Source organism: Schistocerca gregaria, chromosome 9, assembly GCF_023897955.1.
Source record: "Schistocerca gregaria isolate iqSchGreg1 chromosome 9, iqSchGreg1.2, whole genome shotgun sequence".
Lineage (NCBI taxonomy): Eukaryota > Metazoa > Arthropoda > Insecta > Orthoptera > Acrididae > Schistocerca > Schistocerca gregaria.
The window spans coordinates 105726834-105746939 of NC_064928.1; the positions used below are offsets into that span (position 1 = coordinate 105726834).

The window sequence follows — 20106 nt, forward strand, 5'->3', positions numbered from 1 at the left end:
GTGATGCCAATGATACTATCGATTAATACAAACTGTCGTACTTACCACAGTCATGTTCATCATATTTGCTAGGATACTACGTCACCAGTGAGTCTATTTGGTATTGTTTGAGTCAGTGCTGTCGCGCTGAGTACGTTTAGCAAGTCATTTGATGTCATTCACGTGATGTTTGAAAAGCATCAATGTGATGTGGTGTTGACTTTATAAAAGTGTGACTGTGAAAAAGGTCTTGTGACTGAAACCGGTCGTGAATAAATTGAACTCGTTCAATCTGAGTATGCCTGGTTAGGTGTAAGAGAGGGCCTGAAGGCCCTAATCTTGCCAGGTAAAATAAATGCATAAATAAATAAATAAATAAATAAACTGCAAGACAGCATTGTTTTCATCACGCATTTAAACGAACAAGTGATGGTTTGTATCATTAGAATAATATAGCAATATATTTTTTTGTAAATAAGTTATACACAACTGCAACCAGTCACTTTTCTTTTTAATAATAATGCTTTATTCCAGGAACGGGTTTTCGAACCTTTCCAGGTTCATCTTCAGATGGTTTCGGGAGGATCTGGGAAGTTACATCATTGCTGGTAGTAGCATAATGCTGGGTGCTGGTTCTATGGCAGAAAGGTGTATCGCCATGACTATAGCTTATCTGTCGATACGGATGTAAATTAAAATTTTACCCACTGCGACAGTATAGGCGGCTTTTTTCAGATCTGTCAGCCTCCATTTTGATGTCCAGAACACTTTCACACAAACTATATTAGTTTACACTTCGACAGTGACACTTTTCCAACATCCAGCATGCGCTTTACAACTGTTGCTTGTAACAAAGATCTTGACAGAAAGATGTGGCATAAGCCTACTTTGTACAGAGATGTAATTTGTTGTTCTTTATATGTGATAAAGTCGATATAAGAGCAAGTATTTTAATCAGAATGGCGATAAAATGAGAGCACAAGATAAAATAAATAAATAAATTACTACAAGAACAAATTTTAGGTGATCTGATATCCTATTTCTACTTGTATATTCCAGGCAGTTTTTTAAATAGCAATTATTATGTTTGGCATTAACATGAATCCCAATGAATCAATAATACAGAGTTATTGTATCTGCGGTGAGATGCAGCTGTCTGTATGACTAGGACATGTATATTTAAATTAATAACAAATCTTCAGATGAACTGTTGGCTTATTTATGTTGTTACGTTAACATAGTCTGGGGTATTATCAAGAGCAGATGCTGTTTATTTCAGCTAAATGTATATGAATAAGAGTTATAGTGATTGTAATGGACTAAAGCTGTTTGTACGGCTGTACATTTAATATTTATAAAAATCATGAACAAAAATTCTTTAACTGTTGACTCATTTTTATTCTAAGATTAGAGTGATCTGGGATAATGGTAAAGGCAGTTTCTGCTTGTTCCAGCTAGAATTAATATGTATGAAGTACTGATTTATGTTAGCAATGGAGGGCTTTAAGCTATAGCCATGGCGATACATTAAAGTGTGACCCATGTTTCTGCTATAGAGCCAGCACCCAGCATTATGCTACTACCAATAATGATGTAACTTCCAAGATCCTCTCGAAACTATCTGAAGATGTACCTGAAAAGGTTCGAAAACCGGAAAAGGTTCGAAAACCGGTTCTTGGAACAAAGCATTATTATTAAAAAAAAGTGACTGGTTGCAGTTGTGTATAGCTTATTTACATTCAATATAGAGTCACGGTTCTAACATATCCGTAATGTATAAGCATATTTTTTTTTCGGTGTAGCACTGGGATTACATTTGGCAACGACCTGCATTTTTGTATTCCAGTGGCAAAGTTTCCGTCAGTCATTTGCGATTAATTATGTGTTTTCTGAGCACTGCGAATATTTAAATTATTTTATAAGGTAAATAGTATTCACATCACTTCATTAAATTTTGTTGAATCACTCTAGTTACTTTTAAATTGGGCATCTTCATCTTATTTTCTCCCAGAGCAATGCACTGACTATCAATATATCAATCAATATAAATTATAAACTATCTAAGCGCCGCAGCGACCAGCATGATGCACCCAGTGCGTAGTGATACGGTGACAGTGACGGGTTCCTTTGGTATTCACCAGTACTCTAGAGCAGTTCTGCAGTGTATCCTGCCGCTAAGGACGCGGAAGTGCTGTCCAGATAACACTGACATAACGGGCTAAGGCTCAGCTTTCACCAGCGTGTGTCCACTAGATTAATAAGACAAGATAAACTGGTACTGAAAGTGAAAGGCAGTCGTGACATTGGAGTTGGCTGAACGAGGCTAAGACAAGCTCTAGGATTCGTATGTATTTTAGAGCAGGCATCACAAATATCTTGGCCGGCCGCGGTGGTCTGGCGGTTCTAGGCGCTCAGTCCGGAACCGTGCGACTGCTACGGTCGCAGGTTCGAATCCTGCCTCGGGCATGGATGTGTGTGATGTCCTTAGGTTAGTTAGGTTTAATTAGTTCTAAGTTCTAGGCGACTGATGACCTGAGAAGTTTAGTCGCATAGTGCTCAGAGCCATTTGAACCATTTTTTGAACAAATATCTTGTTTGTATAAGCCCGCTAGGGCACATAGGTGGTAACGGTTTCGAATCAGCGGTGAGTCGATGTCTGGAAATGTCTGGAAATCACGCTACGATGTACCTTACCTGTTACATTCACGAACGGCACATGGAAAAACCAACTATCGGTAAAGATACGTAAGACAGACAGTTTCTCTACACTTCTCGTCGTGATGGGGAGGAAGTAATATGTTTCCTGACTCTTCTTCGAATGTACTCTCTCGAAATTGCGACAGTAAGCCTCTTCATGATACGCAATGCCTCTTTTGTGGCGTGTGCTTCTGGAGTTCGTTGAGTTTCTCCATGACATGACATGACTAGAAATCTACTCTGTAGGAATCAGCATGGGTTTCGAAAAAGACGATCGTGTGAAACCCAGCTCGCGCTATTCGTCCACGAGACTCAGAGGGCCTTAGACACGGGTTCACAGGTAGATGCCGTGTTTCTTGACTTCCGCAAGGCGTTTGACACAGTTCCCCATAGTCGTTTAATGAACAAAGTAAGAGCATACGGACTATCAGATCAATTGTGTGATTGGATTGAGGAGTTCCTAGATAACAGAACGCAGCACGTCATTCTCAATGGAGAGAAGTCTTCCGAAGTAAGAGTGATTTCAGGTGTGCCGCAGGGGAGTGTCATAGGACCGTTGCTATTCACAATATACATAAATGACCTGGTGGATGACATCGGAAGTTCACTGAGGCTTTTTGCAGATGATGCTGTGGTGTATCGAGAGGTTGCAACAATGGAAAATTGTACTGAAATGCAGGAGGATCTGCAGCGAATTGACGCATGGTGCACGGAATGGCAATTGAATCTCAATGTAGCGAAGTGTAATGTGATGCGAATACATAGAAAGATAGGTCCCTTATCTTTTAGCTACAAAATAGCAGGTCAGCAACTGGAAGCAGTTAATTCCATAAATTATCTGGGAGTACGCATTAGGAGTGATTTAAAATGGAATGATCATATAAAGTTGATCGTCGGTAAAGCAGATGCCAGACTGAGATTCATTGGAAGAATCCTAAGGAAATGCAATCCGACAACAAAGGAAGTAGGTTACAGTACGCTTGTCCGCCCAATGCTTGAATACTGCTCAGCAGTGTGGGATCCGCACCAGGTAGGGTTGATAGAAGAGATAGAGAAGATCCAACGGAGAGCAGCGCGCTTCGTTACAGGATCATTTAGTAATTGCGAAAGCGTTACGGAGATGATAGATAAACTCCAGTGGAAGACTCTGCAGGAGAGACGCTCAGTAGCTCGGTACGGGCTTTTGTTGAAGTTTCGAGAACACACCTTCACCGAAGAGTCAAGCAGTATATTGCTCCCTCCTACGTATATCTCGCGAAGAGACCATGAGGATAAAATCAGAGAGATTAGAGCCCACACAGAAGCATACCGACAATCCTTCTTTCCACGTACAATACGAGACTGGAGTAGAAGGGAGAACCGATAGAGGTACTCAGGGTACCCTCCGCCACACACCGTCAGGTGGCTTGCGGAGTACGGATGTAGATGTAGATGTAGACACCTTCAGGTGAAGCGAACATGTGACGAAAGGTGCCACTCTTCACTGGATCCTCCCCATCTGCCGAACGAGTCGTTCTTGTATTTCCGTGGATGAATTACACTTATTTAAGATTGTCCCAATGGATCTGGGTGTATCGTCGTCTCAGCTGTGTAACTGCACCGTGGTGGATGACTCGGCTGACACCAAATTGATTGCGAAACAGATGTGGCATCCCCATTTGCTGCTACCGTCTTTATCTGACTCCAGATACACTGATTCCCATTAGTTGCGACCTTATTTTGCCATAGCGTGCGTGTTGATTCCCATTCTGATAGTAACATAATGTAAGTACAGTATAAGCACAGTTGCAACTGTCAGGCATAAGTAACGAAATCATATAGGTGGAAGAAATTTGCAACAAATGTTTTTAAGATATTCATATCGGGTAGTAGTTGAATCAGACAGCTTTTAAATTTATTCTTTTATGTAGATTTGCTCATCCCGCATGTTTTTTGGAAGTAGTTTTCTTCTCGCTTCTCATTTTAACGTAAGTTTCAGTTTGAAAACCCTTTCATGTCTCTAACAGAAAGAGTACGTTTATCCGATTAGAGTAAAACTGACTGTTCAGTCCAGAGTGGCAGTCTTAACAACTGTTAGTACTCCGTTCAGACCAACTACTGAAGTCGGCCCACGTAACGGGTGGAAAGTCGCTATTTGCAAAAATAAAGGTATAAAATAAATAATCAAAGAAAGTCATACCGATGTTCACCGCAAGGTCAGCGGGACATTAGGTCTTAGACGAAGCAATCTTCAGTTTGGAAGCGAGACAGAGCAGGCAGTCCAAAGAAAGTTTTCAGGCGTCTTCCAATTTATATTCCTACGATTTAAAAGTATTTAACAATTCCAGTGACTGAATATTTGTACACTATGTGCGCCCGAGATGAAGTCTCCAGCCCTTTATATACGTTCGGGGACAAACCTAAGGAGTTGCTGGGTGAATTGCCGTCTCAGAGGCAAAGTGTATAATGTCTGTATTCGTATTATATGTATTTTAGGTGAGAGTTTTGACTATGTGTCAATGGGTCGTTCTCTTCGAGGTAATTCATAATATTCGAACACAATATATGCTCCAAAACACTGCTGCACACCGAGGTTAATGGTATGGGCCTGTAATTAATGGATTACTCCTACTACCTTTCTTGGATATCGGTGTGACTTGTGCAGCTTTCCAGTGTTTGGTTACGAATCTTCCGTCGAGCGAACGGTTGTATATCACTGTTGTATCTGAGGAACTTCTACACTATTTACCCGCCAATGGATTGTGGTAATCGAAGCTGTGCAGTTCCTCTTGCCAGGTATTATACTGCCTAAGTGTTACTCGCAGAATTTGAATAAAACGTGTCTGAATATCAATTTAACATATCATTGTATTTTAAAGACTAAGTACCTGCATTCAAAAAAATGGCTCTGAGGACTATGGGACTTAACATCTGTGGTCATCAGTCCCCTAGACTTAGAACTACTTAAACCTAACTAACCTAAGGACATCACAAACATCGATGCCCGAGGCAGGATTCGAACCTGCGACCGTAGCGGTCGCGCGGTTCACGACTGAAGCACCTAGAACCGCTCGGCCACTCCGGCGGGCACCGGTATTCAGGTCACAGTTCTGGATGTTGTGCGCTTCCTCAAGCTAGCTGTTTACTACAATCTTTAGCGCAGACTTGTCGTTAGAAAACTTGAAAACACACGCTTCGCAATACGCGAGGTGGCTGTGTGACCGTAGGCACACATTTGCCAACTTGTACCGTTTATGGCCTGTAATTCATGCTATCATTACAGGCAAGAAAGCCGCACGAAACCTAAACCGGTTGAAAAGAATAGCAGATTCTGGAAAAATTATATTTTATTGCCGTGGCTAGGTGTCATCCACTCTCTTTCTCTCTCTCTCTCTGTCTCTCTCTCCTGCACTAAGCTCTCCATTCAGAGTAGTACTTGCAAACTACGTTACAGTTATTTGTTGGACGTATTCCAATCTCTGTTTTCCTTTGCACTTTTTACCCTCTACAGTTTCCTCTACTACCACGGGCGTTGTTTCCTGACGCCTTAACACATTTGCTGTTATCTTTCCCTTCTTCTTATCAGTGTTTTCCGTATTTTCCTTTCTTCACCTATTCTGCAGAGAACTTTCTCGTTACTTATCATTCCACCTGTTTTTAACACTACTCCGCTGCACCACATCTCAGTTGCTTCGGTTATCTTCTGTTCCGGTTTTCCCACTATCCATGATTCACTACCATACAAATCCTGTGCTCCATACGTACTTTTTCACACATTACTTTCTCAAAATTAAGGCCTATGTTTTACACCAGTAGACCTCTCTTGGCCGGGAATGCGTTCTTTGCCAGTGCTAGATTGCTTTCTATATCCTCCTTGCATCGTGTGTCATGGGTAATTTTGCTTCCAGGACAGCAGAATTGTCCAACTATGTCCCCTTCGTGATCCAAGATTTTTATATGAAATTTCTCGGTATAATCATTTCGGCTACATTCCCTTACCTTTCTTTTGTTCAAGCTGTCTGTCAATACACATTTTGTACTGATTACATGTCCATTGCATCCAACAGATCGAGTAATACTTTTTCACATTCACTAGACAGAAATGTCGCAAGCAAATCTTCTCGTTGGTACCCTTCCACCTTGAATTTTGATCTTACTTTTGAACCATTTTTGAACCCAAAAGACAACATTTACGATGTTTTAGTGAAATGGTGATATCAGAAGCGATGTGCTCCAGATATTTAATCTCTTTTATAACATGTAGAAAAGGAGATTTTAGATTTAATGTGAAATATCTCCTGCCAGACAGCTCTTTCCATTCCACACCAGCCCAGACAGCCGACATCGTTTTCGGGATTTAGGGAGGGAATCGTGCCCCAGATCACAGCTAGGCAGCGTGTATGTACACTACTGGCCATTAAAATTGCTACACCACGAAGATGACGTGTTACAGACGCGAAATTTTACCGACAGGAGGAAGATGCTCTGATATGCAAATGATTAGCTTTTCAGAGCATTCACACAAGTTAGGCGCCGGTGGCGACACCTACAACGTGCTGACATGAGGAAAGTTTCCACCCGATTTCTCATACACAAACAGCAGTTGCCCGGCGTTGCAGGTGAAACGTTGTTGTGATGCCACGTGTAAGGAGGAGAAAAGCGTACCATCACGTTTCCGACTTTGATAAAGGTCGCATTGTAGCCTATCGCGATTGCGGTTTATCGTATCGCGACATTGCTGCACGCTTTCGTCGAGATTCAATCACTGTTAGCAGGATATGGAATCGGTGGGTTCAGGAGAGTAATACGGAACGCCGTGCTGCATCCCAACGGCCTCGTATCACTAGCAGTCGAGATGACAGGCATCTTATCCGCATGGCTGTAACGAATCGTGCACCCACGTCTCGATCCCTGAGTCAACAGATGGGGACGTTTGCAAGAGAACAACCATCTGCACGAACAGTTCGACGACGTATGCAGCAGCATGGACTATCAGCTCGGAGACTATGGCTGCGGTTACCCTTGACGCTGCATCACACAGGAGCGCCTGCGATGGTGCACTCGACGACGAACCTGGGTACACGAATGGCAAAACGTCATTTTTTTCGGATGAATCCAGGCTCTGTTTACAGCATCCGTGTTTGGCGACATCGCGCTGAACGCACATTGGAATAGCGTATTCGTCATCGCCATGCTGGCGTATCACCCGGCGTGATGGTATGGGGTGCCATTGGTTACACGTCTCGGTCACCTCTTGTTAGCATTGAAGGCACTTGGAACAGTAGACGTTACATTTCAAACGTGTTACGACCCGTGGCTCTACCCTTCATTCGATCCGCGCGAAACCCTACATTTCAGCAGGATAATACACAGTTGCATGTTGTAGGTCCTGTACGGGCCTTTCTGGATACAGAAAATGTTCGACTGCTGCCCTGGCCGGCACATTCTCCAGATCTCTCACCAATTGAAAACGTCTGCTCAATGGTGGTCGAGCAACTGGCTCGTCACAATACGCCAGTCACTACTCTTGATAAACTGTGGTATCGTGTTGAAGCTGCATGGACAGCTGTACCTGTACACGCCATCCAAGCTCTGTTTGACTCAATGCCCAGGCGTATCAAGGCCATTTTTACAGCCAGAGGTGGATGTTCTGGGTACTTATTTCTCAGGATCTATCTACTCAAATTGCGTGAAAATGTAACCACATGTCAGGTGTAGTATAATATATTTGTCCGATGAATACCCGTTTATCATCTGCATTTCTTCTCGGTGTAGCAATATTAATGGCCATTAGTGTAGTTTCTAGGCACACACCGGGCTGGTATGTACGGTCCATCTATGATACTCGCTGCGTAAACGTTTAGACATCCGTATGAACCTGAACATGAGATTTATTGCAGCTGCAGACAGATGGGGTACACAGAGATTTCGTCCTGGGTGGTGGCTTCACGAAGGTCTGCGGGCAACCAACTGTACTGCTACTGAAGAGGCTGAAAAAATTCAGCCAGCCAGTTCCAAAACAAAAGTTTATAGTCCTTGACCTAAGTTTCGATATTTATAAAAATTTCTTCTTCTTCATCACCAACTTCTGAAGAAGATATTTTTGGAAATATCCAAACCTATGTCAAGGGCCACTAAACCTTTGATTTCTTCATCTCTTCAGATTTACACAGTTGCTGATTCGCAGTCACGTTTAAGATTTGTACTAATACTGACAAATGCCATTTGACAATGCTAAGCCCATAGAGAACGGGGAAAAGACAAGGATGAAAACATGATAAGGAATTTCTATTCCAAAGAAAAAAAAACATATAAAATATGAAATGTCATTCCGAGTGTACTAACAGGTGCGACATGCCTCTCACATACCACTGTGTGATATTGTTACATTATTCTGCCACTGTTTCGTGATTATTTTATTGACAGGACTGGGAGCGTTTGGTTGAGAGGAACAATTTGCATCTTTCTCGCTGGAAAAGTGCGCTCCTGATTTGGTCTCTATTTCCCATTACCTAAGATATTGTTCTCACTTTGGCTTCGTTGTGTTCAGAGGACAAACACATCGAAATGCTACTGGTAGTTAATGAGTGTTCCTCAGCTAGTTTCACTGTTAACATACTATTATTGTCATTTCGAAAGCAGATACAATACATATTACATTACTTGTCAAGAAAACCACATTTATTATTTGATCTTAGAGGGATTGTTACTGCAGAGTTATCTTTTGTCATCGTGTAAAATCGTTGACAACCTTCATGATATTTTCACTTCGTATTTAGACATACCAAAGAAATGGTAGTTAAGTGACGTCCCTGGCGTGATCACAAAAGGAATATAATGTTCTTGAAATGTACTATGACAGTTAATGTATCTAAATTATAAATGACGATATTGAATACCTATTGGCAGTATGTTCGGAACACCCGCTTACAGTGTAAGCTGCAATGTAGCTTTAAGTATAATAATGCTAAAATGTGTTAGTAAATTGCAGAATCACTTCAAAATGGCAATAAAGCCGAAATTGCAATACATATCAAGAATGAATGGTTGAAGCTTAGGAATTAGAATGTCACCTTTTTAGTTTATGGAGGTGATTCGGAACAGAAAAAGGAAATGTAACTGCTGCGAAAAGCACGAAAGGAAATATTTTAACACGACATTTTTTTTTTCGTCCAGACACCAGAACGAAATGAAGAAGCAACAGTTTTAAGGAATTCAGGGAGGGTACGTTGCGAATTACGCATCTAAAGCAGCTTCCTAGTATTATTCAGCATTACAGTTCTGAGCAAGGATATAACAAGACATTACGTATCGCTTGCTGTATTACGGCGCTGAGCTAGAGCCAATACTTCACCTGACTGCTGAAATTAAAATACCATACCACCAAAGTATTTCGAGAAGACGAACATAAAACCACACGCGTCAGGCCAAACAAGAATGGTTTACGACCCTAGTCGTACATGTATAAATGGTTACGTTTGTGGGATGTAACTCACGCCAGGGTTTCGGTCGCGATTGCCGTGCCAAAACAGACTCGTTAAAACATGTCAAAACAGATTTTCATATGCTGTTATTTTATTGCCAAGACACGTTTCATTCGCCTGTAAGCATCTTTAGAAGTTTCAGCTGCAGAAGCCGTTATTTATTGTTTTCGAGAGTAGGTAAAGGAGATTTAAAAACTACTCTGAACTATTTCATGTGCTCAGTTCCTTTTGTTCCTTACCCCAGAATTTAATGAGCTATTGGTAACGTGTATTGTGTCTCTTTACTTTTTTGTGAAACCTGTTTTCACTTGTAACTTGAGTAGTGACACAGGCTAATGTTTTCAGTGAGATAAATTTCAAAGCACCTTGTTATTTATTATTCTGTAACTAGCATAATTGATTTATACACATTATGTAAATCGACTCGTGTGACATCATTTCGATAGCACTCGTGCAGGTCATTAATAGAATATGTTCTCACAGCATATCTTGAAAATAGTTCTGATGGTGGACGGGTAAATTTCGTGTTAGATTTCCGGAAGGTAATAGACGTTGTACCACACTGGTCACCAACAACTCACAGGTAGCACAGAGAGTTTTAAACAAATTAATTGAACAGGTATCATTGCTGAAAAACGCACACCATAACAAGCATGAAGCAGAACGCGGTAGTCCTGCTTACGACAATGAAGATAAAAACCCTCGATGTGCTACAGGAAAATGAAGTCTTTGACAGCAGAAAGTGCTCTCCAGACCAAGCTTAAGTGAACGCTGAGAGATAAGTAAGAACGAGCATTTTAACATTTTTGAGGAGCTGTTCTATTCACTTGATATTTAAGTGCCTCGTATTAAAGTGTGGTGCATTAATAGACACTGAGGTGACGAAACTAACGGGATAGAGATTTGCACGTATAAAGATGGTGACTGTATTGCGTTTTCTTTTTCTGACTAGTTGGATGCGATCTGGTCCGCCACGAATTTCTCTCCTTCGCGAACCCCTTCGTCTCAGAGTAGCAGTTGCAACAATCTCCATTCTCAGTTATTCCAATCTCTGTCTTCCTATACGGTTTGTAGCCTCTACAACACCCTTTACTACCACGGAAGTTACTGCCTGATATCTTAAAAGATGTTCAGCCACGTTGTCTCTTCTCCTTGTCACTGTTTTCTACACATTCCTTTCTTCTCTGATTGTATGCAGGACCTCTACATTGCTTACCTTATGTCCACCTTATTTTCAACATTCATCTGTAGCACCACGTCTCAAATGCTTAGATTCTCACCTGTTCCTGTTTTCCCACAGTACGTGTTTCATTACCATACGAGGTGCATTCAAGTTCTAAGGCCTCCGATTTTTTTTCTAATTAACTATTCACCCGAAATCTATGAAACTGGCGTTACTTCTCGACGTAATCGCCCTGCGGACGTACACATTTTTCACAACGCTGACGCCATGATTCCATGGCAGCGGCGAAGGCTTCTTTAGGAGTCTGTTTTGACCACTGGAAAATCGCTGAGGCAATAGCAGCACGGCTGGTGAATGTGCGGCCACGGGGAGTGTCTTTCATTGTCACTAGGAGCCAGGTCAGGTGAGTAGGGAGCATGAGGAATCACTTCAAAGTTGTTATCACGAAGAAACTGTTGCGTAACGTTAGCTCGATGTGCGTTGTCTTGGTGAAACAGCACACGCGCAGCCCTTCCCGGACGTTTTTGTTGCAATGCAGGAAGGAATTTGTTCTTCAAAACATTTTCGTAGGATGCACCTGTTACCGTAGTGCCCTTTGGAACGCAATGGGTAAGGATTACGCCATCGCTGTCCCAGAACATGGACACCATCATTTTTTCAGCACTGGCGGTTACCCGAAATTTTTTTTGGGGCTGTGAATCTGTGTGCTTCCATTGAGCTGACTGGCGCTTTGTTTCTGGATTGAAAAATGGCATCCATGTCTCATCCATTGTTACAAGCGACGAAAAGAAAGTCCCATTCATGCTGTCGTTGAGTGTCAACATTGCTTGGCAACATGCCACACAGGCAGCCATGTGGTCGTCCATCAGCATTCGTGGCACTCATCTGGATGACACTTTTCGCATTTTCAGGTCGTCATGCAGGATTGTGTGCACAGAACCCACAGAAATGGAAACCCTGGAGGCGATCTGTTCAACAGTCATTCGGCGATCCCCTAAAACAGTCCTCTCCACTTTTTCGATCATGTCGTCAGACCGGCTTGTGCGAGCCCGAGGTTGTTTCGGTTTGTTGTCACACGATGTTCTGCCTGCATTAAACTGTCGCACCCACGAACGCACTTTCGACACATCCATAACTCCATCACCACATGTCTCCTTCAACTGTCGACGAATTTCAATTGGTTTCACACCACGCAAATTCAGAAAACGAGTGATTGCACGCTGTTCAAGTAAGGAAAACGTCGCCATTTTAAGTATTTAAAACAGTTCTCATTCTCGCCGCTGGCGATAAAATTCCATCTGCCGTACGGTGCTGCCATCTCTGGGACGTATTGACAATGAACGCGGCCTCATTTTAAAACAATGCGCACGTTTCTATCTCTTTCCAGTCCGGAGAAAAAAAAAATCGGCGGCCTTAGAACTTGAATGCACCTCGTACAATACTGTGCTCCAAATGTACATTCTCAGAATGTTCTTCCTAAAACTGGGGCATATGTTTGATACTACTACATGTCTCTTGGTCAGGAGCGCCCTTTTCGCCAGTGATAGTCTACTTTTTATGTCCTCCTGCGGAGGTAGCAGAATTCCTTAACTTCATCTACTATGTGACCAACAGTCACAAGGTTACGTTTCTCGCAGTTCTCGTACCTGCTACTTCTCATTAGTATCGTCTTTCTTCGATTTACTCTCAATTCATATTCCGTACTCATCAGAATGTTCATTCCATTCAGTAGATCACGTAAGTGTTATTCAGTTTCACTGAGGATAGCAATGCATCATCGAATTTTAATTAACCCCCGAATCCTGCAGTTTCAAATGTGATCTTAATATGTGAAAAAGTGATACATTTTTTGTTATGTTCAAACAGTCTAATAATCGATATTAGTTATAATGAAATTTTTTCCCAAATTCGGGTGCTGCATACAATCTACATACATGAACAATTCTGCCCTCATTGCAGTGCGCCTTTTCGCACCTGGTGGTAGCAACTAATGAATTTGTCGTCATCCTCAAGTCCCCAGTTGGACCTCTGAGTGCTTCGACAATTTTCTAGCAATCATATTTCATTTACTTCGGCGCGAATAAGCACAAACTTTGTATTTCTTCTTATTAAAGAGCCACAATAAAAATAAACATCCATTACGATGTTTATAATCAACAGAAAATTTGAAAAATGGATTCTTCTTACGACATATATTTGCCCAGGTCGCAATAAACATATACACTGATCACACAGAACATTATCACAACCGACCTTTATTTTTATAAACCCGTCCAGGCGGTAGTGGCGTAACTTAGCGAGGAATGGGTGCTAGTCAGACACGCTCACGGTGCATGTAGTACCGGCGAGTGTGCTGTCCGTGTGTATTTGTGTAATATAGATAAAAGCAATTAACAAAAATCCAAAGTCAATTAGACTACTGGCCACTAAAATTGCTACACCAAAGAAGGGGCGCGAATTGTCTTCCATGAAGACGAATTCCTCGCCAATATGCTACCTATATACACTACTGTCCATTAAAATTGCTTCACCAAGAAGAAATGCATATGACAAACGGGTATTCATTGGACAAACCCTACATTTCAGCAGGATAATGCACTACCGCATGTTGCAGGTCCTGTATGGGCCTTTCTGGATACAGAAAATGTTCGACTGTTGCCCGGCCAGCACATTTTCCAGATCTCTCTTCACTGGAAAACGTCTGGTCTTGATGAAGTGTGGTATCGTGTCGAAGCTGCATGGGCAGCTGTACCTGTACACGCCATCGAAGCTCTGTCTGACTCAATGCCCAGGCGTATCAATGCCGTTATAACGGCCAGAGGTGGTTGTTCCGGGTACTGATTTCTCAGGATATATGCACCCAAATTACATGAAAATGTAACCACATGTCAGTTCTAGTATAATATATTTTTCCAATGAATACATGTTTATCATCTGCATTTCTTCTTGGTGTAGCAATTTTAATGGCCAGTAGTGTATTCGCAACTGCAAATATATTTCATGTTGGCACGTCGCCAGTTCGCCTTCTTTAAATTGCCGACTCACTTACAAAGAGAAGTCACGCGGAAGCGACAGCCAACACGTCCGCAGAGTCTTGAAATAATACTGAGGAAAGCAGGAGCTGTAATTCAGCCTTAAGTACACTACCTCCATCTATCTCAAGCTTAAGGGCATATTCAGATAATTAAATCCTTAATGTCTTACTCCATTCTGCTTACATCGCCAAAAACAATGTAGTCGCCCGGCAAAGTAACCCTGTCTGAAATCAAAGTTTTGCGTTATGGCTCTAACTATGTGGTGTTTTATCCTGTGTGCCTATTATTAGCGCCGATAAACAGTAACGCAGCGTTCATAGGTTATATTCTTTACCTCGTTTGCTTTTGCGTCCCTCTAATGTAAACGCTTTTCCACAGATACAAGGGAATTGTAGCACACAGTGGTAAAGTGTCTGCGAATGCTCGTTCGTTTATATTGGCCTCCACTTGCTTCCGTGTAAAACATGTCTTAAGATTAATTCTTGTAAGAGGATGGGTTTCTGCAACAAGACTCTTTATGAATATACCCAGTGAGGTGGCGCAAGGTTAGCACACTGGACTCGCTTACGGGAGGACGACGGTTCAAATCCGAATCCGGCCATCCTGATTTAGGTTTTCCGTGCTTTCCGTGAATCGCTTCAGACAAATGCCGGGATTGTTCCTTTGATACACTCTGAGTTTGTGCGTTGTCGACGGGACGTTAAATACAATCGTCCTTCTGTATCAATATTGCTTTGATTTGATATGCACGACCTGTTTCGACATTTTTAATCATTTTCAGAAGATTATACAACTACTCTTTCTAGTTTGATGAGCACAAGGGTTTATAAAAAAAGTAATAACAAGCACCTGAAAATAAATTCACGTAGCGTGGTAGCATAAATGTGTTTATTTTTACAAAATTATGTTATCTTCATTTTTTAATCGCTCTGTTCATAGCGGCAGTTTTGGTTTGCAAGCGAAAGATCAATGCAGGATTACATATATCGCTGCTGAAATTGACGCTGGAGTAAATGCAAAAGAGTACGAAACAAATATTGGCGATGAATTAATGGAAAAAATGTCTGCAGAGCACACGGCGGATAGATCCCTAGTAGCCTTTAGATTGCGTGGCGGACAGATGCTCGTAGCGTGATAGCATGGACTGGATTTTCAGGTGCTTGTTATTGTACGTAAAAATGTGTAAGAACAAGCATCTGACGATGAGCATAAACGCGTCGGATTTACCGAGATGAATTTGCACTGCATTCATACTCTGTAAACAACGTTGAAATGCATAGCAGAGGATACTTTCCATTGTGCCAACTGCCAGGGCTTCTTTCCTTTCCATTTACATATGGAACACCGAAAGAAGGATTGTTTAAACTCTTCTGGTCTGATATGGTTCTCGCGATCCTACGTAGCGACGCGCAGCAGATTTATAGATTCTTTACTTAACAAATGACATGGAAGAGTTAAATATAAGAGTGAAACAAGTCGAAGGTAAAGAAAACGTTTCTAGGCAGGAGAGATAGGCAGGAAGTACAATCATGAGAATGATAACAGTATCACAGATGAAGAACGAGGTCCCCAATCAGAAATAGAAAAAAATATTCGAAATTGAATAGCAAGTCGAAATGGAGACCGTGCTTTATGCGGACTGAATGAAGTGTACCAATGTGAATGTTAACAATGTAAATAAATAAACAATAAGACGATGTAAAAACAGAAATGCGTAAAATAAAGGTGATTATTAAGTTTAATTATGACGTATAAACTACATAGCAGAATGATATAAAAAATTGCAATAGATTTAAGGGGTACTAAAAGCGAAAGGGTATATTGCTTGGCAAAAAACGTTACAACAACAAATGCTTATGTAGCAAACTCGAACTAGAACGCTGTATCAAAGTCGTAACACCAGAAAATTTTGTACTTGTGAATGCGTCACGATGAAGTACAAGCTGGAGAGAATAGAGGTACTGGAGAGAAGGACTGTTAGAAAAATGATGTGTGCTGTATAAACTACGGACAGTTGGAAATTAGAGGTAACTGAGAGTTCTACGAAAATATAGAGTTAACACAAGAACTAATGGTAAGGCGATGATTAACCTTCTTTGAACATTTTTACCAAAGGGCCGAGAATAACCTAACGAAACAAATATTTCTGTGTTTGTGGAAAAATATATTGACAGTAGTACGAAGTGCAGAAATTATAAAAGAAATAAGTGAAACAACATAACAGAATTGGAATTAACATAAATAAACCTTTTCACGAATTAAATACTAAGTTTAGAAGCCTTTCAATGCAGAAGATATGACGACGTTTGGAACAACATGGACAAAAGAACGGAAAAGTAAGTTTCGGGGCAAGGCGAGACAGTACTGGCAAGAAAAAAACAATAAGAAATGAAGAAGAGCTACTGGATTACTTACGTGATTCTAGTTTCAGTACAAACGTAAAAAAATCCTGATAAGCAGAGTAGCCCTCGCGCGCTGACAGCTCGTCAATTTCAGGAATCGAGAATTCTTAAATGTCTATGATCGATATCGATACATGCAAAACATGCATCTACCTGTTTCTGAGATAAAGGGGTCTTAGCAGAAGAATAGACAAAAGTAGGATAACAAATGACAAAAACATTTCTTATTAGTGTGATATAATTTCAAATTAAAAACTTTAGGAATTTTTTCTTTGCTATTACTTTGAAATCTTGCTTCTTGGCCTGTATCGTGATTCTAGGTCAACGGAAGCCACACTGCTGCTCTTGATGAATAAGTTTGTGAGTATAAAACATCTGACATAAATGGTCGTCTGTTTTCATTATATTGACTGAGAAGCTCAATGTTTTCCACCGCCAAGAAGCTTAGAGCTTAGCATGAGACATAAATTTCGACTTGATACGTAAACCCGTTCCTGCGGGTCGGGCAGACTGCTAATTGGATAACAAGTGTTAAATTATTCTTTCGTGTGACATAATTACAATAATTTTCGGAGTTTTTGCTTCAGTTGTACTGTGAAACCTACCTTCTTGCCAAATTTCATGATTCTAGGTGAACGGGAACTATAGGTTTGATGAGTGAGTTTGCGAGAATCAAAATACGTGACATAAAAGGTCGCATCTTTTGACTGAGCTGATTTAAAGATGGTTAAATTTATTTCTTCGCCAAGGGACTACAGACCTTAGCATGCGACATAAATTTTACCTTGATTCGTCTATCGTTGCGGGGAAAAAAAGGTCTTAAGGGAAGGACGGACAGACAGTCAGTCAGATAACGAACGACTACTTAATTTCTTTGGCGTTCTGTGATTACAAACCAACAATTCTCGAATTTGTTTTTTCAGTACTACTGTGAAACCTTACTTCTTGCCAAATTGTGTGATCCTAGGTCTATGAAAAGTAACCTAAAGGTTCTGATGAGTGAGTTTACAAATATCAAAACGTCTGATATAAATAGCTGCGTCTTTTTAATGCACTGGCCAAGAAGCTTCAGTTTTTTACATCGCAAAGTGGACGTAGACCTTAATATGTGACACAGATTTCATCTTGTAATGTCTACCCATTCCAGAGAAAATGGGTTTCTAACAATCGGACAGACAGAGACCAACAAAGTGATCTTTTAAGGGTTCCGTTTTTACCGACTGAGGTACAGAATCCTAAATAAATTTATAATGTGACAGGTACAAACTTAAAACATTTGTCGCAAATGACGTTATCTTGACACTTTTATCACATTTTCGCAGTGTCTGAACAGTGTTTGTTTGGAGGGAGTCATGGCTGCAGCAGCGGACATTTCACCAAGAAATAGACTAGATAACAAACAGGAATCTAGCTGTTATGAAACTTCTTGGCAGATTAAAACGGTGTGCCGGACCGAGACTCGAACTCGGGACCTTTGCCTTTCGCGGACAAGTGCTCTACCAACTGAGCTACCCAAGCAGGACTCACGCCCCGTCCTCACAGCTTTACTTCTGCCAGGATCTCGTCTCCTACCTTCCAGACTTTACAGAAGCTCTCCTGCGAATCTTGCAGAACACAGTTTTAATCTGCCAAGAAGTTTCATATCAGCGTACACTCCGCTGCAGAGTGAAGATCTCATTCTGGAAATATGCCCTAGGCTGTGGCTCAGCCATGTCTCCGCAATGTCCTTTCTTTCAAGAGTGCTAGTTGTGCAAGGTTCGCAGGAGAGCTTCTGTAAAGTTTGGAAGGTAGGAGACGATGTGCTGGCAGAAGTAAAGCTGTGAGGACGAGGCGTAAGTCGTGCTTGGGTAGCTCACTCTGTGAATTGGATCTGTGGCCACACGATCCGCTATCTCTTTACTTCTGACGGCAAGTCTACGATAGGATGTTGGACTTATCTCAACGAACGACACTGCGTCCTGATACGCAAACCACGCTATAAGCAATATTTTTCCAATTTCTTACGGAGCACCTTCGATGACCCACCTCGTAGCTGGAACGTCCAAGCCCTGAGAAACTGAAAACTGTATTAACCTAACCGAACTAAATAGATCTGCTGCCCAGAACCGACGCCTACGCAATGAGAAGCCACGTTTGGACGAGCTGGCCTGCTGTAGGCGCAGACAATTCAGGCGCTCCTGTAAGAACTGATCTTTAACTGCAAGTCACACGAGGACTTATATATATATATATATATATATATATATATATATATATATATATATATATATATATATATATAATCGTTATTTATTGCTCATAATTTCTTCTTAAAGGAAAAAAAATGGTCTTGGCTTTGAGAAACGATTTTTTTTGTTCCAAACAAAATTGCTTCTTCGCCATCAAGACGAAGGAGACTAATTTTTGTTTACTGGATGGAGAAAAGAAAGAGTGAAAAGTTTACTTTCTTTATTTTCGAAAAGTAAAAAAATAAATAATGAAAAAAAGATGGTAGAGAACTTGTCCGCGAAAGGCATAGGCCTCGAGTTCGAGTCTCGGTCCGCACACACTTTTAATCTGCCAAGAAGTTTCATATCAGCGTACACTCCGCTGCAGAGTGAAAATCTCATTCAGGAATCTAGCTGATAATCTAAATAGGTAGGCAGGTCAGATAATCGCGGTAAAATAAATCAGATGGTAACAGCGAAGAGTCCGCAGACATTCTAGACGAACTGATATAGCGGTGCCTTTAGAATTTGGCAGCACGTCATTTGTAGAATATGACACAGTATTACAATTTTGTATTTACCTTGCTGTTCCATGCTGCCGGCTTGAAGACATCGTGCGGCTGCTGCTCAAACACTTGTGTTGCCATGGTTCACGGTGATTCTACTCGCAGGCGGCGCAAGAGGTAACGCAGAGAGCGTCGGGAGCTGGTCAGCAGAGGTTGCCGCGCGCGTAGTCTGGCGAATGGCCTGCAGCTAGGTTCGCGGCGTTTGCGGAGCACCTGTTGTGTCGCGTGTCGCGGCGGTGCGCACCGGTTAGCGGATCGGGCAGCGCGTGGTTTGCGCGGGGCCCGCGCTGCCGCGAGTGTTTTATGCCGGCGTCGCCCGGCCACCGCCTCCCGGCATGCACCGCGCGGGCGTCGCTCGACGCCGACAGCGCCTCTGTCGGTCGTGCACCGAAGCGCAATTCGCCAGCCACCTACCGGCCAAGGGCGCGGAGGTGTGGCGGTCAGGTGTTTTTGTATGTATGTGCGTGGCGGGGAGGAGGGGAAAGAGGGGGGTGGGGGGGGGGGGGGAAGGTGGAAGGAAGCTACTGAACTCCAGCGAGCGGTCAACGGCGTTAGTGGAAAGAGGGGAACCACG

General features: G+C 41.9%; 1 protein-coding gene across 2 annotated transcripts in view; it reads right to left on the minus strand.

The window, feature by feature from the left end:
- LOC126291694 (arylalkylamine N-acetyltransferase 1-like) overlaps positions 1–19902 on the minus strand; it is a 254764-nt gene extending 234862 nt beyond the window's left edge. The window contains exon 1 of one of the 2 annotated variants that reach the window (XR_007551848.1): positions 19548–19857. Coding sequence is in view for 1 of the 2 variants with exons in the window: in XM_049985323.1 (XP_049841280.1) it covers positions 19548–19613 (66 nt within the window). In the remaining variant the exon portion in view is untranslated. Of the gene's footprint in view, positions 1–19547 lie in introns of both variants that reach the window. The other variant, XM_049985323.1, reaches the window with a different exon arrangement.
- Positions 19903–20106: the final 204 nt, after the last annotated feature.